This window comes from Lampetra fluviatilis, chromosome 76, assembly GCF_964198595.1.
Source record: "Lampetra fluviatilis chromosome 76, kcLamFluv1.1, whole genome shotgun sequence".
NCBI classification, from domain to species: Eukaryota; Metazoa; Chordata; class Hyperoartia; order Petromyzontiformes; family Petromyzontidae; genus Lampetra; species Lampetra fluviatilis.
Genome location: NC_136350.1, coordinates 2,626,170 through 2,651,192, shown reverse-complemented (window position 1 = coordinate 2,651,192; position 25,023 = coordinate 2,626,170). Strand labels below are relative to the sequence as shown.

General features: G+C 44.7%; 1 protein-coding gene across 1 annotated transcript; it reads left to right on the top strand.

The window, feature by feature from the left end:
* The first annotated feature begins 2,817 nt into the window (after positions 1-2,817).
* LOC144953420 (chymotrypsin-like elastase family member 2A) lies at positions 2,818-24,300 on the top strand. The gene is made up of 11 exons (XM_078883996.1): positions 2,818-2,827; positions 4,452-4,543; positions 5,271-5,368; positions 7,091-7,219; positions 9,257-9,393; positions 12,092-12,234; positions 14,800-14,973; positions 16,686-16,709; positions 20,860-20,883; positions 21,745-21,768; positions 24,217-24,300. The coding sequence occupies exons 1-11, from the start codon at positions 2,818-2,820 to the stop codon at positions 24,298-24,300; spliced, it is 939 nt and encodes a 312-aa protein (XP_078740122.1).
* Positions 24,301-25,023: the final 723 nt, after the last annotated feature.

The following is a 25,023-nucleotide window of genomic DNA, read 5'->3' as shown; positions in this document are numbered from 1 at the left end:
TCTCTTTTTCAATTGAACGAGTTCAAAACGCTCGTCCTTGCTGATGTTGCTAACGGGGTTCTTAGCGTTTTTGAGATAGCAGCTATTTCAGATCTTGCTATGTCTACCAGGATGTGTCCTAAGCCTTTGAGGGCTATGTCGACCTGGGCAATGATATCATCCACTGGGGTGTGTTTAGGGGTGACTGCGAAATTCAACCCTTTAGCTAATACCGATTTTAGGCTGTCGGAAATTGGGCTGTTACTCTGATTGATAACAATCTTGTTAACATCTAACTTTTTAACATGTGGATCTGGCTTCTTTTTAGACAGGAAGTTGGATTTAGCAATCAGGTTAACTTTACATTTGGCTGACATTGAAGCGGCAGAATAATCAGATGTGGACATTTTTTCTGTCAATGCTAAGTGAGATTGTTAAAGCTATATGGGGGATCTTTGTCTTTGTGGTGTGTATGTGTTGATGGGAACTGTTACCATGCAATGGATAAGTGAATATGATCTATTCCAATGGTAGGGAATTGCTAGTTATTGAGTCGGCGGTGACGAGATGTAACTACCTCGCCTGGTATACAAGAGGTCGTCGGTTCGATTCCGACCCTGATGATACCTGCTATATATTTGGAGTTTGTGTTTCTCTCTTACTCCCCGTGGTCAAGTGGATTTTCATCCGGGTCCTCTGGTTTTCCTCTCCACATTTATAATCAACATCACGCGTTTAGAGTAATTTATCTGCTGTACATTTCCACACGGTGATGATAATGATAAGCCACTTCGTTGAGCTATCATTTGTGATTGCCAGGTCGCTTCCTGAAAAAGAGCTGCTACATAGCAGCTCAGTGGTGGCCTTACCTAGTAAAATAAAATAGTTTCATTTTTAAATCCTTTATATTAAGTTCGCTTGCTTGCTTGCTTGCGTGCTTGCGTGCTTGCTTGCTTGCTTACGACCGTGCAAATCTTTCGGTCGTTTTTTAACACACTTCCCGTGATCCAATCGAGCTGACATTTTGCACACAGACTCGTTGTGCGTGACAATTAATTTTCGTGAAATTTATTTTCTCCAAAATTTTACACTGTTTAGGGAAATTTTTTTAAATATTTAATTACCAATTGTTTAATGCTGGCAGACAATCATCTGACCCATAGGTGGCAGCCATCTCAAGCCAGAGGACGAGAGGACTCTAGCCGCCACGCATATAAAGGATTTAGAGTGAAAAACTTAGTTTTTACGGGTTAATTTTTTAAGTGCCGAGCACAAGACGCTCGAGGCTGTGGATGGCTGGGTGAGGCTGGGCGCTGTGACTGTGCCCTGCTCGAAGTGAACACTTTATTTTACATTGCATTAAAAAAACTCGACATTTTAAACAATGGAAGGTGACACTCTGCTGGACAACCAACAGCGGCGTTCTTCATTGCAAGGCCCCGCGGGCCACTGGCGGTCCCTGGTGACCTTCATTATAATTGTTTGCTAGTGGGTAAGGCCCCACTGAGCTATGTAGTTATTCTTCAAGCGACCTGGCCACCACAAATTATAGCTCAACGAAGTTGGCTTATCGTCTGGTGGAAATGTATAGCAGTAGCCAAATGCTCTGAATGCGTGACGTTGATTCTAAATGTGGAGGGCAAACACCAGAGGACCAGGGGGAAAAATCCACGCGACCACGGGGATAGAGAGAAACACGCAAACTGCAAATGTACAGCAGACATCAGGGTCAGGATCGAACCCACGAGCCTCCTGTATACCATATCGCCACCGTGTGAGATGTGAGCTGGAGCCTACTCTGGCATGTTCATCCAGACGTGACACGGTATACTACGCGTATTCAGGTAAGAAGCGGTCACCAATATCGTCAAAGACCGCATATGAGGCGTCAAGCACTCGGGCGTGCTAGGGAATCACTTATTGCACGGACTTCAGAGTCATTGAGTGTGAGCTCAGCTCTGCGCTGTCGAGAGCTCAATAAGCTTCAGCCCTATCCAGTCTGAAAACTGAGTTCCCCATTCCGCTGAGACCACGGTCGTGGCTATTTGTAAATTACCTCTTGGCAGCTTTAGACTTTTTTAAATCCTTGATATTAAGTTCGCTTGCTTTCTTATGACCGTGCAAATCTTTCGGTCGTTTTTTAACCCACTTCCCGTGATCCAATCGAGCTGACATTTTCCACACAGACTCATTGTGCGTGACAATTAATGTTCTTGAAATTTTTTTCCAAAATTTTACACCTTTTAGGACAAAAATATTATATTTAATTACCAATTGCTTAATGGTGCAATGCAATCATCTGACCCATAGGTGGCAGCCATCTCAAGCCAGAGGACGAGAGGACTCTAGCCGCCACGCATATAAAGGATTTATAGTGAAAAACTTTGTTTTTACGGGTTATACTTGTTTTGTGGTAAGCACTCGGTCGTTGCTTGTCAATGATCAGCCGCTTTAGACATCATCGATACACTGTGTCTTCATGTACTGCCTGCAGACACACTTCGGCATCGCCGATGATGCCCTTTTGCTGGTTGGACTCTTAATTGACTGGCCGTCCTAAGTCCATCAATCATTGACAATATACAGTATATATATGGGACCTTTTTTGACATTATCCAAGATGATGAAAAAATTATAATAGGTTTAACCCTTTTTGGCAATAAAACCAGTGTTAATATGTTCAAACAACAACTTTTTCCAAGGCATCAAGTCTGCATTAACCAAACACACTTGGGGCAAAACATGCTCTGATAATTACGTATGCATTGTGTTTGAAACTGATTGGTGTGCACCAGCTTTCTTTATGCCCTTATCTCACTATCCGTGTTAAGCCAGAGAATGCCGAAAGGTGAACAGCACAAAGAGAATGCAAGTATCAGTGCACTTAAAATAAAAAAAAAACCCTTTTCTTAATGTTATCGATTTTTGCAAATCTAAGTCGAGTTAATTTTTTTGTACGAATCGTAGAGACGCCCAAGTAAATTGGGCAACAGCGAAACTCTGCAATGCTGCTTGCAACGTCCCCCCCCCCTCCCCATTGTGACATCACAGGCGAAGTTTGTGACGTCATATGCAGGCGGGCAGGGGTGTTCGCTTTGTCCCTCACATTAGGAATAACCACGTGGTGCATGTAATTAATTAAATTATGATCATGATTGTAAACTACTGAACAGGACCCTGCGGGGTGGGCTGGTAGGAATAATACTTAGTACCGGTACAGGGATATCGACCGGGTATAGAGGAGTTAAAGAATAAATTAGTGTATTCTAGTGTAACATTAATTAAAAGTGTTTGTTTTGACAAGAAACGCTGTGAGATTTAAAGACTCGTAGTCTTTCATTTCCAAACGATCACATCTGAGATTAATTGACCACCACCTTCTGCACTAGGCCTCGCGAAGCCTCCCGCACTAGGCCTCGCGAAGCCTGCCGCACTAGGCCTCGCGAAGCCTTCTCTGCAATAGACTTAGCGAAGCCTTCTGCACTAGGCCTCGCGAAGCCTCTGCAGTAGGCCTCGCGAAGCCTTCTCTGCAGTAGGCCTCGCGATGCCTTTTCTGCAGTAGGCCTCGCAAAGCCTGCCGCACTAGGCCTCGCGAAGCCTGCCGTACTAGGCCTCGTAAAGCCTTCTCTGCAGTAGACTTAGCGAAGCTTTCTGCACTAGGCCTCGCGAAGCATTCTCTGCAGTAGGCGTCGCGAAGCCTTCTCTGCAGTAGGCCTCGCGATGCCTTTTCTGCAGTAGGCCTTGCAAAGCCTGCCGCACTAGGCCTCGCGAAGCCTGCCGCACTAGGCCTCGCGCCGTGCTTTTCGTGCACAAATAAGGCGATTAAATGTATCTCGTCTCTGTGTTAATAAATGTATCTTGTCTCTGTGTTAAAAAAACGTGCTGCGTTTCAGTAAAGTAAATTTGAAGCGAAATTTAAAGTTTCGCCGTGAGGCGCCGGAAGCGACGGCCATCTTGTTTAGTTCACAGATCGCAGGGGGAGCGGGCGGCCATCTTGTCGGACAGACGGACAGACGGATGGACGGACGGACGGACACATTAATCTATTGGTGGTCTGGTCCACTTCGTTCCTACCAGTATAATAACTTAATAAAGGTGTCCCGTTTGGGCGGGCATTTCACCCCCCGCCCTCCCCGTGCCCCCCACCCCCGCAACCTCCACCCATGCGGCTTGTGTGTGTGTCTGCGTTTGTTTGGTGGGGAGCGGTAGTATAGCAGTTAGTGCTACGCTGCGCGACGAACCCGGCTACGACCCAAGTTCGATTCCCGTTCACGGCCACCAACTCCAGTGAAGATCATCTTAACCAGTTCTGGGCCTCCCCTAGGTCGACTCGGCCTCAAATGAGTACCTGGCGCAATGTGTAAGCATTGCCATGCCGGCCTTCATAGGTGCTAGTCGCTAACGAAACTTGCCCCGACAGTCTGTTCAGGCTATATGGTGGAACTTTGTCTTTGTTTGTCTGCATGCCGCAGCATACATCTCGGCCGTCCAAGGGACCCCTGTCGCACCCAGGGGCCGCATTGTGAATGGTCAGGAGGCCACTCCACATGCGTGGCCATGGCAGGTAAGCGGCGTCACGGATTCATACTCGTAGTTCTTTCGGTAAAGTCACCATGTAGGTAAACAAATGAAATAAAAATGAATAAAAATAAAATAATAAAATCACGACGTTTCGGAGGCAACACAAGTCTCCGTCATCAGGTGGGACCGTCACAGCCAGATTTGAGTGTAGATATACACTACTATATACTACTATTATATACTAGGGGTTGTTCGCGAGCGCTTGTGGCAACTGTGGCGTCCCCAAACAACCCCAACGTTTATAGTTTTGAATTAAGCAAGAACATCGTTGAATCACTTAACCTAAATTTCGATTTAAAGCTTTCGTGACTGCAGGGATTCATCTTCTTGGTTCTTTCGGTAAAGTCACGTAGAATGGAAATAATAAAATAATAAAAATAAAACATAATCAAATAATTCTCACGACGTTTCGGCCACAACGCAAGCAGCCGTCCTCAGGTGGAGAGCAGGTCTGTCGAGAAGACAGAGTCTGAATGACTCTGACGGCTGCTTGCGTTGTGGCCGAAACGTCGTGAGAATGATTTTATTATGTTTTATTTTTATTATTTTATTATTTACATTCTACGTGACTTTACCGAAAGAACCAAGAAGATCACTTAACCTACTTTCGCACCCCCTGTAGATTACAAGAAATGTGACGAAAGTTGACATCTTTCTCTGCACACCCCCCCCCTCCTTCCATGCCTGCCTCTGGCCGTGTGTGAATGCAGGTGTCTGTGCTGTTCTTCTCCGTGAATTCTTGGTATCACAAGTGCGGGGGATCGCTCATAGATGCGCAGTGGGTGATGACGGCCGCGCACTGCTACAGGTTCGGTTGTCAGAATTATAATCTGAATATTTAATGTATATATATTTAAAAAAATAACTTTTTCTTAATAAACAGTAGAACCTCGGAGATCGAACGCACCAGGACTCGAACAAATCGGTGTTCGAACGATATTTCCGAACATTTTTTGCCCCGGAAACCGAACGAAATTCGGAGGTCGAACGGGCAATCGCGACTTGAAAGAACCTGTACGGCTGAGACGCGTATGACCAGCGTGCATGACGCTTGCCCAGACAAAGGTTTTACCGTATGAGAGGCTCAGTTAACGAGTAGCTCTCACCTAGTGCAGACCCGCAAAACATTGTTCCTTAACTTTTCTGGGTGGGGCTGGGCTGGGCTGGTCACCCAATAGTGTCCTTAAACGTTCAACCTACTCACGCCGGCTTGTGCCCGCCCTCAGAGTCGGCCATATTTGCGGAATACACCACACTGCCGTTGACCCTGGCCATTGACCGAGCAACCCAATGTTCCTACCAGCTCCCTCCGCAGGAATGTGTTCCCGACAAAGCAGCCTACAACACCCGGCCTACGCCTGACCATGCGACGTCGCGTTTAGGTGCGGGGACATTCAGCCAATGATGTTCACCATTCAAGAGCCGACTGTGTCCCCCCTCCCCAACCACCGAATCCTGTCTCTCAACTCACCTTGACTGAAATGACTATGGTTGTGTTTAACCTCCGTACATAATACAATGTTAGGATATACACTACTAGCTTTCCTACCCAGCTTCGCCCGAGACTTGGATTCACCACGCCCGGCCGCCTTTGTCTCCCCAGTGGCGATGTTCACACACCACACCAGTTACTCGTTTGAGGCTGAGTCGACCTAGGGGAGGCCCAGGACCGGTTCAAATATTCGTCACCGGTGGTGGCCGTGAGCGGGAATCAAATTCGAGTCGCCGGGTTCGTAGCGCAGTGAGCTGACCGCTACACTACCGCTCCCCACATACACACATACCCCCACACACCCACAAATATACCCAAAACCATAGTTGTGCTCCTGTATTTCTAATGATGTTCACCATTCACACCCTCTCTATACCTCCAATGATGTTCACCAATCACAACCTCTCTCTATGTATATCCAATGGTCAGTTTGACACGTCGGCTTTAGCGACGAATATTGCTCATAACAATGTTTTTTTTGGGTTAGATCGCGTAAATATAAATGTGCAATTAACGCGCCACCACCCGACAATTCTGGAAAAATTGCCCGATGATGCTGGATTTGATTACCAGCGAAATGTCACGATACTCGAATTGTAAATGTTGCTTTGGGTTTACTCTCCAACACACAACCAGTGTGCTGAACTAGTAACGAATTGGCACATATTGTTTACCTGACAAACCTTACTAATTGGCTGTGTCGGGTGGTGGCGGGTTCAACGACACATTTATACTTACGCGACCTAACCCAAAAAACCATTATGATGAATATTGCGAATGATGTTTCACCATCTTCTTGGTTCTTTCGGTAAAGTCACGTAGAATGGAAATAATAAAATAAAAAAATAAAAACATAATAAAATAATATAATATTTTATTATTTCCATTCTATGTGACTTTACCGAAAGAACCAAGAAGATGAATCCCTGCAGTCACGAAAGCTTTAAATCGAGATGTTTCACCATTCACACACACTCTTGCTATCTCCAATGAATGATGTTCACCCCCCCCTCTCGCTATTTTCTCCCATGCTTCAAGTAACAACACGATAAACAAGGTGTGGCTGGGAAAGCAGAATTTGGCAACACATGAAGTTGGAGAAATCGTTTCCTCCATCAGCCTTTTCATCATACACCCCTCATGGAATCCAGACTTCCCAGAACACGGGTAAGTACTGTCACGCTCAGAGGTGGTCGGGTGAAGATCCTGGATTTAATTATTGGGTTTCAACCGGTGATTAAACGTGATAAAAATTAACCCGTAAAAACAAAGTTTTTCACTATAAATCCTTTATATGCGTGGCATCGGGGCGGCTAGAGTCCTCTCGTCCTCTGGCTTGAGATGGCTGTCACCTATGGGTCAGATGTTTGTCTGGCAGCATTAAACAATTGGTAATTAAATATTTTAAAAAATTTCCCTAAACAGTGTAAAATTTTGGAAATTCTTTTTCACGAAAATGCATTGTCACGCACAACGAGTCTGTGTGCAAAATGTCAGATCGATTGGATCACGGGAAGTGGGTTAAAAAACGACCGAAAGATTTGCACGGTCCTAAGCAAGCAAGCGAACTTAATATAAAGGATAAAAAAACATCTGGTGATGGGAGGGGTCTCAGCTTTTGTCACCAGTGATTGTATACACACACACTTAATTTTCTCAAGTTTAGGATTGCACTTAATTTGGATTATTCCAGACCTGAGATTTGAAAAAAGAACTGAACATTAATCCAAATGCAGAGTGGTGTCGCTACTTGTGTTGTGATATCTGAATCGATAAACAAAAAAAACAATTATTTTTATTTACCAGATAACGCCCACTGACCAAGGTAGCTATATTTTATGCAGTGACCTATCACAAATGATAGTTGAACAAAGTGTCTTATGAGTTGTACGCCTTCTGGTGTCATCTGGTCCAACACCAATGGGGACTAGGCTCTAAAGAAAGCCGTCTCGGGTGTGGACCAATCAACTTCAAGGACAGTGCACATTATTATCATTATCAGAGTTGCTTCTTTTTGTTTGCTTTTTTGACTACTTGTGTTGTGGTTATTGCAAACATGATGCCTTGAATAAAGGTGTCGTCAGTTTTGTACCAGTTTAAAAGGGTAAAAACCGACTACTAAAGTGTCTTATCATCATCATCGTGTGGAAATTAATATCAGCCAGATACTCTCAACGCATGAAGTTGATTCTAAATGTGGAGGGAAAAACTGGAGAACCCCGGATAAAAATCCACGCGACCACGCGGAGAGAGACACGCAATCTCCACATATACAGCAGACGTCAGGGTCAGGATCGAACCCACGATCTCCTGTGTACCAGGCGAGAAATTTTTACATCTCGCCACCGTGGCATCCCTCAGCAATTTACAAACGAGAATGTTTGCTCTGAAAATACTGAAAGCATACTTAACAATTGGGATACAATTGGGGGGGGGGGGGGAAATACAAGAAAGAAAATATGCATGGATTATGGAATACTTTCCTATATTCATTATTGATATTGTGGGTCACATGGTGTGTGCATACAACGTTTGTCGTATACAATCTCACCGATCAAACACAGCGAAGTAATTAAGCTGTTACGTGAGCAAACGTGCCCATCTTTACTGCTTCAGCGCACTGGTATTCTGGAGAGCCATCCACGACATTTGACCATTGGTTCCGGCATCCTGCTACGAGAAATAAACAGCATCATCAGGCAGCATTTAGTTTGTTGTCCTTCCCCCCGCACCTACGATTAGCACGGCTGGATGCGTATGGTGTGAAAGAAGTTCAACATACATCGACTCACACAGAGACCCATAGACTCACACAGAGACCCATAGACTCACACACATAGACTCACAGAGAGAGCCATAGACTCACACAGAGACCCATAGACTCACGCAGCAGAGACCCGTAGACTCACACAGAGACCCATAGACTCACACAGAGACCCATAGACTCACACAGAGACCCATAGACTCACACAGAGACCCATAGACTCACGCAGCAGATACCCATAGACTCACACAGCAGATACCCATAGACTCACACAGAGAACCATAGACTCACATAGCAGAGACTCATAGACTGACGCAGCAGAGACCCACAGACTCGCACAAATACCCACGGTTGGTTACGTACGGGGCAAAAAAGTACATACATAGATACATCCCAATTGTGTAATTGCATGGCATGCCACCGCATTGACTATTTTGCAGGTTTGACATCGCGTTGATAAAGCTCGCTGCCCCAGTGTCATTGAGCAACACTGTACAGGTGGCTGCACTGCCCGGTGCTGACTGGGTCCTGCAGAGTTGGCAGTCTTGCTACGCTACCGGTTGGGGGAGGCTTTACAGTGAGTGCGGGAAAACATCATCACACCCTACAAACTGCAGTGTCCATCCGGTAAATGGTGGTAACATCAGCAGGGCCAAAGGGGAGGGGGTGGTGTGGAGAAGGCAGAGGTTGCAAACGGGTTTTGATTCCTTACCCGTACCCGTACCCGGCCGCACCAGGGTCGCAAACGGGTACCCATACCCAGCCGGGTACGGGTAGCCGGGTATCGGGTAGGGTACGGGTATCGGGTACCCGGTTGCGACCTCTGGGAGAAGGCTTTCTCTCATGAGATGTGATCAAGAGGTTATTGCGGGGCCATGTGTTGACTCAGTTGTCCCATTGCAGCTGTTCAGACCGAGAGTTGTAAGTTCAACTGCCGGGAAATAGATGGCGGTTGTGGCATCTACTTCTGCAAAACATGAAGAACCAGTGGCATCTGCATCTGCAGAATGGGAAGAAACAGTGGCATCTACGTCTACAGGAGATTAGACAACTTTTAAAGCCATTCGCCGTTATTAGTGTACATCCCATACAGCGTGTTTGGAATCAACAAGAGTAAAGTTGAAATTACAAACAAATTGACTAACGAACAGACCTCTAGAACCTTACTCGTTTGTAAGTAGGGGTGTTCCTGTACCTCAATTTAGCACGTCGACATGAGTCGACGCATTATTTTCTTGAATAAAATGTGTTATCTTCTTGGTTCTTTCGGTAAAGTCCCGTAGAATGAAAAGAATAAAATAATAAAATAAAAAAATAATTCTCACGACGTTTCGGCCACAACGCAAGCAGCCGCCCTCAGGTGGAGAACATGTCTGTCGAGAAGACAGAGTCTGAATGACACACCCCAGGCTTGGAGCGTCTATTTAAGCTGGGATGGAGGGGGGAAGAGCGCCTTGACATAATTTGCATATCAAGGAGAATTTAGCATATTTATGGGAAATTGCAGATATGCGATTAGTACTACTTGTGAAATGCGTAGGAGGTTTGGCGGGGGGTTTAAAGTCATATTATGCCCGTGCATTATGCAGGATTATCAGCATAAAAGGGAGGGGATAGGGGTAACATTAATAAAGGGAAGGAATGTTAATAGTATGTAGCTGCAGTAACTAAACCACCACGTAAACAACTAAAGTATAAACTACATAGTATCATCAGTATACTAAATATACTCAATATGGGTTAGCCAGTTTACCACTCAGTCGGGGCTTTTGCGACCAATTTTATCCATAATAGAGGGTTTTTTCGGGTTACATCGCGTAAATATGAACGTTTCATTAAACCCGCCACCATCCTACACAGCCAACTAGCAAGGTATTGTCACGTTAACAAAACGTGCCAATTAAATTTCGATTTAAAGCTTTCGTGACTGCAGGGATTCATCTTCTTGGTTCTTTTCTGTAAAGTCACGTAGAAGGGAAGTAATAAAAGACCTGGTTTCACCTGAGGACGGCTGCTTGCGTTGTGGCCGAAACGTCATGAGAATTATTTTATAATGTTTCTATTTTTATTATTTTATTACTTCCCTTCTACGTGACTTTACCGAAAGAACCAAGAAGATGTGCCAATTAGTTACTATATTAGCACACCGGTTGTGTGTTGGAGAGTAAACCCACAGCAACATTTACAACCACAGCGATAACAACCAGCTTCATCGGGTGATTTTGCTAGAATTGTGAGGAAGTCTTCCTGTTTCCGGGCTTAAGTAGCCCAAAGGTGATGTCATCGCTGTGAGCCTATCAGGGCTACCCCACTTTAGTAAACTCCAAACTTGAATCACACGAGCGTGGTATACGCTGGCGGTGTATTTAAAACTACTTTGGGACAATATGTGAGCTATTAAAACTATTCAACTGTTTTGTTTATATTTAACCAGTTGAGGCCCACTGAGCTATGTAGCTCTTTTTCAGAAACGACCTGGCCTCAAATGATAGCTCAACAGAGTGGCTCATCACGTGGACATTTATATCAGCCAGATACTCTAAACGCATTATTCTAAATGTGGGAGGAAAAACCGTAGGACCCGGAGAAAAACCCACGCGACCACGGGGAGAGAGAGACATGCAAACTATAAATATGCACCAGGCGTCAGTGTCAGAATCGAACCCATGACCTCCTGCATAGTGGTCGAGGTAGTTAACATCTCCTAGCCACCGTGGCGCTAAAGTTTGAAAAAGTGTTACCACTATGAGATCTCTTTTTACCAGTGGCAAAATATAGTAGTAGGTTTTTACCCTTTTAAACTGGTACAAAAACTGACACCTTTATACAAGGCATCATGTTTGCAATAACCACAACACAAGCAGTCAAAAAAGCAAAACAAAGAAGCAACTCTGATAATGATAATAATAGGACAGTGCATATTATTATCATTATCAGAGTTGCTTCTTTTTGTTTGCTTTTTTGACTACTAGTGTTGTGGTTATTGCAAACATGATGCCTTGAATAAAGGTGTCAGTTTTGTACCAGTTTAAAAGGGTAAAAACCTACTTATATAAAGTGTTACCAATTAAGATGCTTACAATGGATGGACGAATGTGTTTTTACTGGGCCCTTTCAAATTGGCATCCTTCATGTGGCCTGCAAGTCACGTGACGTTAAGTGGCTGGCCCTATCCAGCCCAAGGTGTGTAGATTCCCCACCGCTGTTATGGAGTTGCATATACCACGACACATCTGATTGTCTGCCCTCCCACCCCCCCACTGTGTCTTTCTCAGCGAACGGCATGCTCCCATGGGTTCTGCAGGAGGTCGCTCTGCCCGTCCTCAGTTATGACACCTGTAGCAGGAAACAATGGTGGGGCTCTCTCGTGACGGAAAGCATGGTGTGTGCCGGCGATGCTCAGCACTCAACCTGCCAGGTGCGTGAGCGTGCATACAAGTGTAATGCGAGCGTAAACGGCCTCGCGGTTATGGCGTAACAGGGGGGAGGAGTTGGGTCACGTGGGGAGAAGGGAGAGCTCTTAAGGGCGGGAACCGGAAGAGACGAGAGGAGAGTGTAAGAATAAAGACAGGAGGAGGCCACGCAGGGCAGGGGGTGGAAAGTGGCGTGATCGCCACAGGACGGGACTCGGCACCGTTGGCCAGCGGTGTCCGGGGCACGGGGGAGACGGAGAGCAGCCGAGAGGCTGCAGATCGGGCGGAGAGGCTGAGAGGAAAGCCAGCAGCGGAGCTGCATCGGGAGCCAGCAGAAAAGGCTACATGAGCGACGGCAGCAGAAGGGCTGCCGATCAGGAGGTGGAGAAGGCTCTGAGCGAGGCGCCGTGCGGGGCGAAGTTGTACGAACCCAAATAAAGGACAACGGAGACAGACAGTGAAAGAGTCCTTTATTACACATGCATGCATGCGGTATCACGGTAACACAGAGCCCTGCAATTGTAACGCTTCCTGTGCGGTGATGGTAAAACCGTCTAACGTAAAAGTGCACGCAAGTTGGAAACGCAAATGTGAGAAATAATTAAACTGCATGCGGAATTTTTTTCAGACAGGACAAGGTGAGATTGTGATAGTAGGAATGGACCTCCCATTGTGCCTCGCATCGCACATGCTATAATGCAAATGCACATCTGAACCTTCTTTATAACACGGCCACTATTAAGACTATTTATTTAATCTTTTTAAAAAATTCCAGGTGCACTGCTTACACGGTGTGGTGATATGCGTCCTACACAGCGTGCTAAGTGCACCAATCTTGTGTACACAACGCCACATTTTGGTGTCTATAAATAACATATTTCCCACACCGCTTCCGCGCACCTCCAATTAGCATGGCTGGCTACGTACGGCACAAAAAAAGCGCAACATATTTCACCCTTTGAATGCTACAACGGGAAGTTATTTTTCCCATTGTAGAATTGACATCGATCCTTAGATGCTGAGAATGAATCACCGAGATCATTTTCTACTTTCCTTCCCAGACTAAAGGAACTCTCAGATACCTCTACAATCATGCGGGGGAACAATGAAATCGCTTAACCACAAGACCCACACGAAGAATCACATACTCGCTTCGACACCTACTGTATACCTGCTTCCCCCATTTAAATTAAATGTGCTTACTCATAACAACTTTTTGTGTGGGTCAGATCCCGTACATATAAATGCGTCTTTAAACATGCCACCACCCCGACACACAGCCCAATTAGGAAGGGGTTGTCACTTGATCCAAAACGTATCGCTTGGTTACTTCTTCAGCACACCAGTTGTGTGTTGGAGAGTAAATCGACAACATTTACAATTCGGGTACCGCGACGTTTCTCTGGTGATTGCAACAACTATAACCAGCCTCGTCATGCGATTTTTGCCAGAATTATAAAGACGTCTTCCTGTCTTTAGGTCTTAAATAGAGGAGTAAAGGTGATGTCATCACAGGTGCGAAGACCACCCGATAGATTTCGATTTAAAACTTTCGTGACTGCAGGGATTAATTTTTTTGGATCTTTCGGTAAAGTCACGTAGAAGGGAAATAATAAAGTAATGAAAATTAAACATAATAAAATACAATTCTCACGACGTTTCGGCCACAACACAAGCAGCCGTCCTCAGTTGAAGAAGAGGGCTGTCGGAAAGACAGCGTCTGAATGAACACCACCAAGCTTGGCAGCGTATATTTAAGCTGGGTTAGAGGGGGAATGGTGCCTTGACAAATTGATTTGCATATCAACAGATAAATTTAGCATATTTATGGAAAATGCAGATATGGGATTAGTCACTACTTGTGGAATGCGTAGGAGGTGAGGGGGGTCTCAAAGTCATATTATGCCAGTGCATTATGTAGGATTAGCAGCAACAAAGGGAGGAAGTATGGTTAACAGTAATAAAGGGAAGGAATTTTAATAGTAAGGAGCTGCAGCAGCCATAATATGAATTTGAGACCCCCCCCCACCTCCTACGCATTCCACAAGTAGTGACTAATCCCATATCTGCATTTTCATAAATATGCTAAATTCCTCTGTTGATATTTAAATTCCTTTGTAAAGGCGCCCTTCCTCCTCTAACCCAGCTTAAATATACGCTGCCAAGCTTCGTGGTGTTCATTCAGACGCTGTCTTTCTGACAGACCTGTTCTTCACCTGAGGACGGCTGCTTGCGTTGTGGCCGAAACGTCGTGAGAATTGTATTTTATTATGTTTTATTTTTTATTATTTTATTATTTTCCTTCTACGTGACTTTACCGAAAGAATCAAACAAGACCACCCGATAGGTCTACGTGTTAATATGCATGCTGTGTGCTGGAGTGCCGTTACACTTTGCTGGTTTGTAATTTTCGCATTGGATCGCAAATCACATCGCAGCATTTAATGTCAGCATACCATCCTTTCGACTTGTTCTCAAACACACGTGTCTGAGTGCAAAATTTCGGACGATAAAAAAGAAAGAAATGACCTGACACAATCCCGTGTGCCTAAATCGTTACATCCATCCAGGGCGACTCGGGAGGGCCGCTCAACTGTCGGACAGACACGAAGTGGATGGTCTACGGCATCACCAGCTTCGGCCCGGAAATCTGTAACACCTCGATGAAGCCGTCCGTGTTCACGCGCGTATCTGCATTCAAGCGCTGGATCTCCGCCACGACTGACATCCAGTTTCCCAACGACGTGAGCAACATCGCGTTGCGCACGGACACCACATGTCCGGCACGTTCCGAGGCCGATGGTAGTCTCCCCACACAAAAGTGCATGCGACAACTGATTATGCATAGCTCTTAGACTAAAAACTATTTTTAAAAATATATTTTTTTATTTTACCAGGTAAGGCCCCACTGAACTATGTAGCTTTTTTTCAGAAGCGACCTTGCCATCACGAATGATAGTTCAACGAAGTGGTGGCTTATCACGCAGACATTTAAAGCAGACAAATACTCTAAACACGTAAAGTTCATTTTGACGCATGAGCCGAAATTTTCCTTAAGGCTTTGCCTTGCAAAAGTGTAGTTCACATTGCCAGGATTTTTTTTTTATATTTCTATTAATAATATGAATATGAAACTATTCCAATATGTCAACTCACAGATATAGTGAATAGGGAAGAAACTGGATAAATATCTCAAAACGCAAAAGTTGTTGTGGTATTCCAAAATGGTTACAGATTGCTTGTATTTACTTTCCATATAGTTTTGGTGATCTAAGCCTCTGTAAACGCTGTGTGTAATGCTGGCTCGGCTTAGTGGATTCTCGCGTATCGGCAACAATACAAGCTGTAAATGGGCCACATTTGGCCGTATTGAAAATAACGGAAGATTTTTTGTTCATAAGAAAACATACTGTGGAACCCCACTACTGAAATAGCCAGATTTTTTTAGGATACGCTGTGGTGGGAGAAATTACATTGCATTGTGACATGTAAAGTGGTTACCTACTGGAGCCCTTCGTACCGAGCATAGTTCTGTTCAGTTGTGGTCGGTGCCTGAGGTACGAAAGTGACGGGCTGACCTTGCATTAGGCAGCATCCAAGCCTGCTTTTGGTTGAGTGATTCAGTATGGTGATGGGCTTTGTGTGATTCTATGGGTCTCTGTGTGAGTCTATGTGCCGGTGTGAGTCTATGTACGTATGAATATTGGACTTCTTTCGTACCGTACTTAGCCAACTCCGCTAATCGGAGGTGCGGGAAAAGAACAAACTAAGCGCAAAAAGCAGTTCTCAAGACGTGAATTTTCAATCTAGATGATGATTTAAAAGTGCATAGCTCCCAGTGGCTTCATAATATGGGAAGGAAGAGCGTTTCAGACGGCCGCAGAAGGGCATCTATATATGTATGTAACATACAAAATGTCCCCCCGATATATTGCTATAAAATAGATTTCTGTTGATATGATTGTGGTTATGGTTGTACTTTATTAATCCCTAATCTCTGCCATTACATACAATGAAATAAGAAAAGGTAAAAAAGAAAAAACTGAGCAATGTAATATTATTGTAAAAAATAAATAAAAAGTCAATCCCACGTGTTAGTGAACTTTTTTTATTTTTTAATCAGGAAATTCGTTTCAAATTTATATTTTTTTCTGGGGGGGGGACCCCAGACCCGCTGTAAGATTTGGTCCCCCCCAATATTGACTCCATGGCTACGGCCTTGGTAACATATATTTATATCTAACGCTGGAAGAGGGCCTCGCCATGCCTTATGGGTCATGGGAGTTAGTTGACTACCCTTCACCACGCTGGTCAGTGCCGGTTGATGAAGGTAGGGAGCATAGACATTCAACCATAATACAGTACAACAGTGGCTCTTGTTGTCGATCCCGCTCTGTGTGGTGTGGCACAAATAAGAAATGATGATTCTCATGAGTATGTTTTTTTTCTCTTTCAGATAACAACCACAACAGTTACGCCGGTGAGTAGACATCGCATGCTTCAACTCACCCTGTGATTAGTTACTGAGTTCAGCACTAACCGGTGTCTGTGTGTGTTGGAGAGTAAACCCACTACAACATTCACAATCAGTAAGGGGTTGCCACGTAAACAAAATGTGCCAATTAGTTACTTAGTTCAGCACTAACTGGTGTGTGTGTGTTGGAGAGGAAACCCGCTATTTTCGTGACTCTGGTGTGCCCCTGGTATGCCTCCAGCTCACCAGTGCCACGAAAATACAGTGGAACCTCGGAATACGTTCCAGAAGGTAGGACTTATACCGAAAATGACGTATACCAAACGAATTTTTCCCATAAGAAATAAAGGGAAAGGAAATAATCCGTTCCAGAGGAAAATAAATGATATTTTATATGGTATAAAACAATTTAGACACTAATTACTAAAATGCATACAGAAGCCACGTGACCAGCGCTGCTGCCAGCTGCGCTGGTCACGTGGCGTGCCTCAACCCCGCACGTCGCGCGCGCCTCGACCCGGGGCTCCCCGCCCCTTCCTTCCCACGCGCCCCGCCCCTCTCCTCCACGTCCCTCGCCCCTCTCCCCCACGTCCCTCGCCCCTCTCCCCCACCCCTCTCCCCCACGTCCCCCGCCCCTCTCCCCCACGCCACCCCGCCCCTCTCGCTTTGTTTCAGTCGCGAACGGGGCATACGAGGGTATTGTACGCGTTGACTCATCCCGACCCAGAACCGGCCCTAGACCTTTGGGGGCCCTAAGCAAAATTTGGTTGGAGGCCGCTTTGATGTATGATTTTTTTCACCCACTCGCTAGCAGTGACTCTAGGGGGCCCTTTGCTGGCCACGGGGCCCTTTGCAATTGCAAGGGTCGCTTAGTGGCTGAGCCGGCTCTGTACCGACCCTTATAAGTTCTAGCAAACGCGTCGTATCCCAAGCAAGACGTCGTATCCCAAGACATATTTTTTATCGAAAAAATACGACGTATACCAAATTCGACATTCCAAGGCGTTCGTATACCGAGGTTCCACTGTTCAATGCAATGGCACTGCTATGCTCGGAGCAAACACAGTTGCATTTATAACCAACACGAGGGCCTACCCTAAAAAAAGAAATGTGGATCAATGCAAGACGGTGATGGTTATCTTGGTTGTTCGCTGTTTTCACATTGCGGCAGGCACACCACGTGACATGCTGTCCGAGTTTAGTGCAGCAGTCCCTCGGTTAATGGTTACATCGGTTAACAATTTTTTTTCCGGTTAACATTTCGCATCCCATAGGACCCCCATGGTTTCGACTTAACGTTACAAATTTTGATGGACGGTGACGCTGTCAGTGGCGGCTCCTGCAAAATCTCTCAGGGGGGGCACATGTCTGGATGATTTATAGGGATAAGGTCCACCCATGCAATGGATAAATTAACAGCTTAAGCATGTAAAGGCAACTTCACTTCTTTAATATTAATGAAAAATAAAGTGACTCTTACAATACATCTTGTTTGTTTCTATCTCACTATTATTACAATCCACTTAGTTTCTTTTATTAAAGATTCCACTAGGTGGCGAAAAATAACATTGTTGACTGAAACGTGCTTATGTATGATGACGTAAGCACGTTAGTGCGAGCCCTCCCGGAAGCCATAGAGAATGCATTGCAGCGCCCCCGTTCGAAAAAAAACATCTTTGAATGTAAGTCTATGGGGCCACTCGGGGCGATTCTCAGCCGGAGTGAAATCGCCCAAAAAGAGGCGGTGCTCCACAGAACGTGACATGACGCTGAGTGGACTATATCCAGAGGCACAGTAACGGCTGAGATTGGTGGTGCGTCGCCCAATCGCCCTAATGAAGGAACCGCCCCTGGACGCTGTGTTTCCGTTATGCACGCGGAACGCCAATTTAGACCAATCCAAGCGCTTGTTAAGTGGTGCTGAGCCACGCGCCATTTTGTGAGCGTTGAGACTTAGACTGGCTTCGGTCACAAACCGGTCTCTGTTGTAGGGCGGTGGAAAATAGCTCTCTCAATCGTACTCGGGGATTTTTTAAAACGTATTTTTCAACTCATAAGTGAATTATATTTAAACAGTTATTTCGTTCCACTGTCGTTTTTCATGAAACGGATTAAACGACTGTAAACCAGAGGGACTGCTGTATTGGAATGCGCAACGATTATTGTGCCCGTGAATTGCGTGTTCCAGAATTTGCTTCGTATTTTTTGCGTTGTCTCGATTGCCTCGCGTATCGGCAACAATACAAGCTGTAAATGGGCCACATTTGGCCGTATTGCAAATAACGGAAAAAAATTGTTCATAAGAAAACATACTGCGAAACCCCACTACTGAAATAGCTTTTTTCAGGATACGCTGTGGTGGGAGAAATTACATTGCATTGTGACGTGTAAAGTGGTTACCTACTGGAGCCCTTCGTACCGAGCATAGTTCTGTTCAGTTGTGGTCGGTGCCTGAGGTACGAAAGTGACTGGCTGACCTTTATTGCATTAGGCAGCATCCAATCCCGCTTTTGGTTGAGTGATTCAGTATGGTGATGGACTTTGTAACGACGCAGTACCCTTAACACCAATGGTGAAAGGTGGCAGACAGACTGACTCCGAGTATAAAAATGGGTTTTACCCGAAAACCTATCCAGAATGGGTAAAACCTATTCTAATACTAGGAGTCTGTCTGTTAATGGGAAAAGCCATTCCGATTGACAATTCGTCTGTATGTCAATGAGAAAAGCCATTCCGATTGGCATTTCGTCTGTCGGTTAATGAGAAAAGCCACTGACAAAAGGGAACCCATTGCAAATGCGGATCAGAAATCTAAAACCCCAAAAAGGGATTTTGTGGAATAGCACACAAGTGTGTCTGGTGATTCGTGAAGTGCACCGTAATTTTTTGTGTTGTGGGTGAAACAATTTCAGAATTGAATTGTGGAGATATTGTCTTCATTCCCAGCAATTGATCTGTCACCATCTGATGTGAAATTGTCATTCATTCTGCAGCGATGACGGCTTCCCAATAATTCCTGCTATTTCCTATCGCGGTCAATAAGTCACAAGGACAAGGTTTTGAGTACTACGTTGGACTTTATCTCAACAAACGAACCTGGTTTTATTTCCATGGACAACTTTATTATTATTACCATGCTGCTTTGTCAAGATGCAAAAAATTCCAACCAACATCAAAGTGCCGATTCAACAAAATTCATCTCAAGGAAAACTGTTTCGGAGATGATCGTCCATTTACACCAAATAAAAAATATATACAGAAACGTTTGCTTAAATAAATTCAATACTACATTTAAATTTTCGTCATTATTATTATGCTGCTTTGTTAAGATGCAAAAAATTCCAACCAACATCACAGTGCCAATTCAACAAAATTCATCTCAAGGAAAACTTTTTCGGAGATGATCGTCCATTTAAACCAAATAAAAAATATATACAGAAACGTTTGCTTAAATAAATTCAATACTACGTTAAATTTTTCGTCATTTTCATTAAATACAATTTTTATGAACCCATCATATGATGGGCAATTACATTCGTTATTATATTATTAGAGGTTATACTCGTCATAAATAGCTCATCAAATATAGCTTCCTTGGTTTGTTCTGGCAAGAGGGAGCCCAACTCGATTGTGAATGACAATAATGATTCGAGTCGTGCAAATAACACTGGTCAACACACCTTTTCTGGCATAAGGTATTCCAACGGTTCTAAGGTGATTTTGGGGTGCTGATTCCAAATCTGGCATTAGTTTTTGTCTATCACATAAGCTTTTTGAGATATCAAATATTGCATTTTCAATAAAAACTGCAGAAGAAAAATATTAAATAAATGTGGATATCTACATAAAATTCTATTATAAACACACTATCCTAAAAATACAGCACCATGTTTTAACACTAAAGCAGTCACTGACTCGCAACAACTTGCAATCATAAGTGACAGAGTTAATTTCGGGTAAAATCAATGAAAATGGGGTATGCCGATAGCATAAAAATGAGATATGATAGAGCAAATTTGAGATCAGAATTGGAATCGGCACCCTGAAATTAGTCTAAAACAGCTGCAAAAGTCCAGGCCAGAAAAAAATGTTTTTTTTGTTGACCAGTGTAATAAATGATGATTCTCATGAGTATGTTTTTTTCTTTCTCTCCCAGATAACAACCAAAACAGTTACGCCGGTGAGTAAACGTCACATGCTTCAAGTCACCCTGTGATTAGTTACTGAGTTCAGCACTAACCGGTGTGTGTGTGTTGGAGAGTAAACCCACTACAACATTTACAATTTTTAAGAGTTTGTCACCTAAACTAAACGTGTCAATTAGTTACTGAGTTCAGCACTAACTGCTGTGTGTGTGGTGTTGGAGAGTAAACCCACTACAACATTTACAATTTTTAAGAGTTTGTCACCTAAACAAAACGTGTCAATTAGTTACTGAGTTCAGCACTAACTGCTGTGTGTGTGGTGTTGGAGAGTAAACCCACTACAACGTTTACAATTCGAGTACCCTGACATTTCGCCGGTAATTATAACAACCAGCTTCATCAGGCAACAACCTTGGTATTACATTGCATTTTCGTGAAAATTTAATTTTCGTGGTACTAGTGAGCCCCTGGTGTGCCCGCAGCTCACCAGTGCCACGAAAATACAATGTAATGGCACTGCTATGCTCGAAGCAAACACAGTTGCATATATTTCGTTTGTTTGTTAATGGGAAAAGCCATTCCGATTGACAATTCGTCTTTATATCAATGGGAAAAGCCATTCAGATTCACAATTCGTCTGTCTGTCAATCGGGAAAAGCTATTCTGATTGACATTGTGTATGTCTTTCAATGGAAAAAGCCATTGCGATTGACATTTAGTTCTTACGTGTCCGCCATGAAGAACGCATCCCTTTCGTAATTAATAATTTTAAATTCTAAGGCGTCCTTAAACAGTCGTTTCTCAGGCCGCTAAATTAGTAAGGTTTGTCATGTAATCAAATGAAGGGATACACCCGTAATAAGCGATGATTCTGATGGGTTTTGTTTATTTCTCAGAAAACAACCACAACAGTTCGACCGGTGACTAACGTTGCACGGTTCAGCTGGCCCTGTGTCTTTCTGTGCTGCTATAATCCGCGCATTGTACATTCGGTGCATGACACGACACGTTACATACATGATAACGTGAATCATCCACGTGGTTATGCAATCACAATCTTAGGGTGGCGGCGGTGTGTGGTGTCCTACCCGTGTGCTGTCGATTGCCTTTTACATCGACAATACTACAAGGCGTGGCCAAATTTGGCCTTCTTGGAAATAAGGGATGTTTATTAAGAAGAAAACATATTATAATTTTTTTTTACCAGGTTAGGCTACCTGGGCTACATAACTCTATATCAGAAGCGACCAGCCTATCATAAATTATAGGTAAAGTGGCTTATCATGTGGAAATGTATTGCAGCCAAATACTCAGTAATCTAAATCCATGTTTCCAAATGTGGAGGGCAAAACGGGAGGACCCATAAAAAATCCATGCGACCACGGCAAGAGAGACATGATAAAACTCCATATATACAGGCATCAGGGTCGGGATCGAACCTATGACCTCCCGTATACCAGGCAAGGTAGTTAACATCTTGCCATACTGAGGACTCCCCCATTGCTGATATAACCAGATATTTAGAGGACGTGTTGAAATTACATTGCACGTATTGTGACATGTTACATGATTTTCTACTGGAGTCCTTTGCACTGCGGTTGAGTCATGAATGGTGAAGGGTGACAGATAAGACTCCTGATTGCATTTTCAAATAATTCAGATGCCAGCTATCAAGAACACGCCATCGGTATGTTGTTACCATCTCTTCAAGCATCTTTAGCATCACAGCGGGTCACTCGGGAACTGACATCTGAGAAAGCTTTGAGGGGTGATCAGGATCAGTTCAAATGTACATGCCCGTACAAGTGTATTCCTTTCATGTGTGGTGTATTATTGCTGCCATTGGTGATGTATGTGTAGTGCTGAACTTTACGCGGACAACTTCTTATTTTTTTGTCGTCACTTTATTTTATCAAACTCAGCACATTTCGCCACCACTCGTTCTCCGCTCGCTCGCCGCGCTCCGCCGGCCTCGCTCGCTCCGTTCCTCCCTCTCTCTCTCCGTCTCTCTCTCTCTCCCTACTCTCCTCTCTGCTTCGCCCGTCTCGGCTCACTCCAGCCGTCGCTCTTTCTCGGCTTCTCCGTCTCACTCCGACTGTCTCTCTCGTTCCCGTTCCACTGCTAGCCTATCCATCTTCTCATCTCCCCTTCTTCCCTGGCTCCACCTATCTCTCATATCCTCCTTGTCTCTACTGCTACCCTATACTTCATCTTTTACTCCACTGCTACCCTATACTTCTTCTTCTACTCCACTGCTACCCTATACTTCTTCTCACATCTTCTTCTTCTGCTCCGACCATCTCCGTCCAGCTCCCAGCACAACTCCACGTCTTACTCTGAATCTCCCGTATTTATCCCCGTCCCTATTAATTTCCAATTAATTAACTGGCGTCCCCCCAACGCCCCGCGCCCCCAGCCCCCGCCGCCACCTGTTCCCATTCCCAGACTTACAGGCGCCACCTTGTCCCTGACAACAACAACCGGTCAATCACTGCCCAGCATCCCATAATTGCCTAACGGGCCGTCTCCGTCCAGCCATTACCCCCCAGCTACACCAGCATGTCCCGATACGACCCCACTGTCCCCAACCCGCACGTGTTTACAATTACCCCCCCTTGGTGCGCGTTAAACCACTACATATGTATGCTGAACTACTTTCGCACCGTACGAAGCCGACCATGCTAATTGGAGGTGGTAAAGCTGCTTATTTTGACGTAGCGGCATAGAATCTATAGCTACCTCTCTTCTCCCGTGTTGTCTGACCTGAATCTCGACGTCTGTAAAGTACAACGCAGTGCGTCCGTTGGGTGCGTCTCTGAGGTTCTTATTTTCAGTGCCCATCACATGCATCCCTGTCAACCCATACGGTTTACCCATATTCTTGTGCAGGAAATTGAGTAAAACATGTTTTTGTCTATTTGTTTGTGTTTCTCCCTTGTCATGGGACTGGTTAGGATGAACGTTGATATGTATAAGGGCACGGGGTGACCAATAAGGTCTGAATTGCTCTGTAATATGTCGGCACTGATAAGGGGTGTACAGGTATGCAAATGGCACGGCATGGCTTTTAACGAGCTTTGGTGCATGAAATGACACATGGGGGACGCCTTGTTAAATTTACACCCCTCTTTGTAAAACTCAGCTCTTGGGCTCCTCTGGCCTACAATCCCCAGTGCAGTCGTGCTGCCTGCACACTTGATAGCTGGAATCTGCCATCAGTGGGAATGCAACGGCTGGTGCTGGTGGCGGTGATCCAAGCGCCATGTATTACGCAGAAGCTGTGGATGACGGAGCTGATGAAGGTGACGAGCGTTATGATGATAGTTTACCCCCCCCCCCGCCCCATGGTGTGTTCTGTTTATCCACAGAAGTTGTCGTCTGCGCCGACCTCCTACGTGTCACTGCCCATGCAGCTGCTGGTGGTGGTGGGGGTGGGGCTTCTCCTTGCGTAGGCACTCACGGAGTGATGAAGGGAATCGAGAGAGATTTGCGCAGGGGCGGTTTCTTCATTAGGGCGATTGGGCGACGCACCACCAATGTCATTCAACCACAGAGTTACGCTAGCCGTCATTGTGCCTCTGGATATAGTCCAATCAGCGTCATGCTACGTTCTGTGGAGTACCGCCTCTTTTTGGGCGATTTCACTCCGGCTGAAAATCGCCCAGAGTGTTCCCATAGACTTACATTCAAAGATGTTTTTTTTCGAACGGGGGGCGCTGCAATGCATTCTCTATGGCTTCCGGGAGGGCTCGCACTAACGTGCTTACGTCATCATACGTAAGCACGTTTCAGTCAACAATTTTATTTGTCGCCACCTAGTGGAATCTTTAATAAAAGAAACTTGAGTGGATTGTATTAATAGTGAGTATAGAAACAAACAAGATGTATTGTTAGAGTCACTTTATTTTTCATTAATATTAAAGAAGTGAAGTTGCCTTTACATACTTAAGCTGTTAATTTATCCTTTGCATGAGTGGACCTTATCCTTATAAATCATCCAGACATTTGCCCCCCCTGAGAGATTTTGCAGGAGCCGCCACTGGATTTGCGATAGAACTTCAAAATAACCAGAACAATTTTTCCACGTGCTTATTTCGCCATAAGCTTTATTAATAACCGTTATTCGAGATGGACCTTTTCAAGAGGGTATTGCAGCAAAATCCATTGTACTGTAC

Coding starts and splice junctions, on each gene's coding strand:
- LOC144953420 (XM_078883996.1), top strand. Junction 12,235..14,799: donor CTCAGCACTCAACCTGCCAG/GTGCGTGAGCGT, acceptor ACATCCATCCAG/GGCGACTCGGGAGGGCCGCT. Junction 20,884..21,744: donor CAACCAAAACAGTTACGCCG/GTGAGTAAACGT, acceptor TTTATTTCTCAG/AAAACAACCACAACAGTTCG.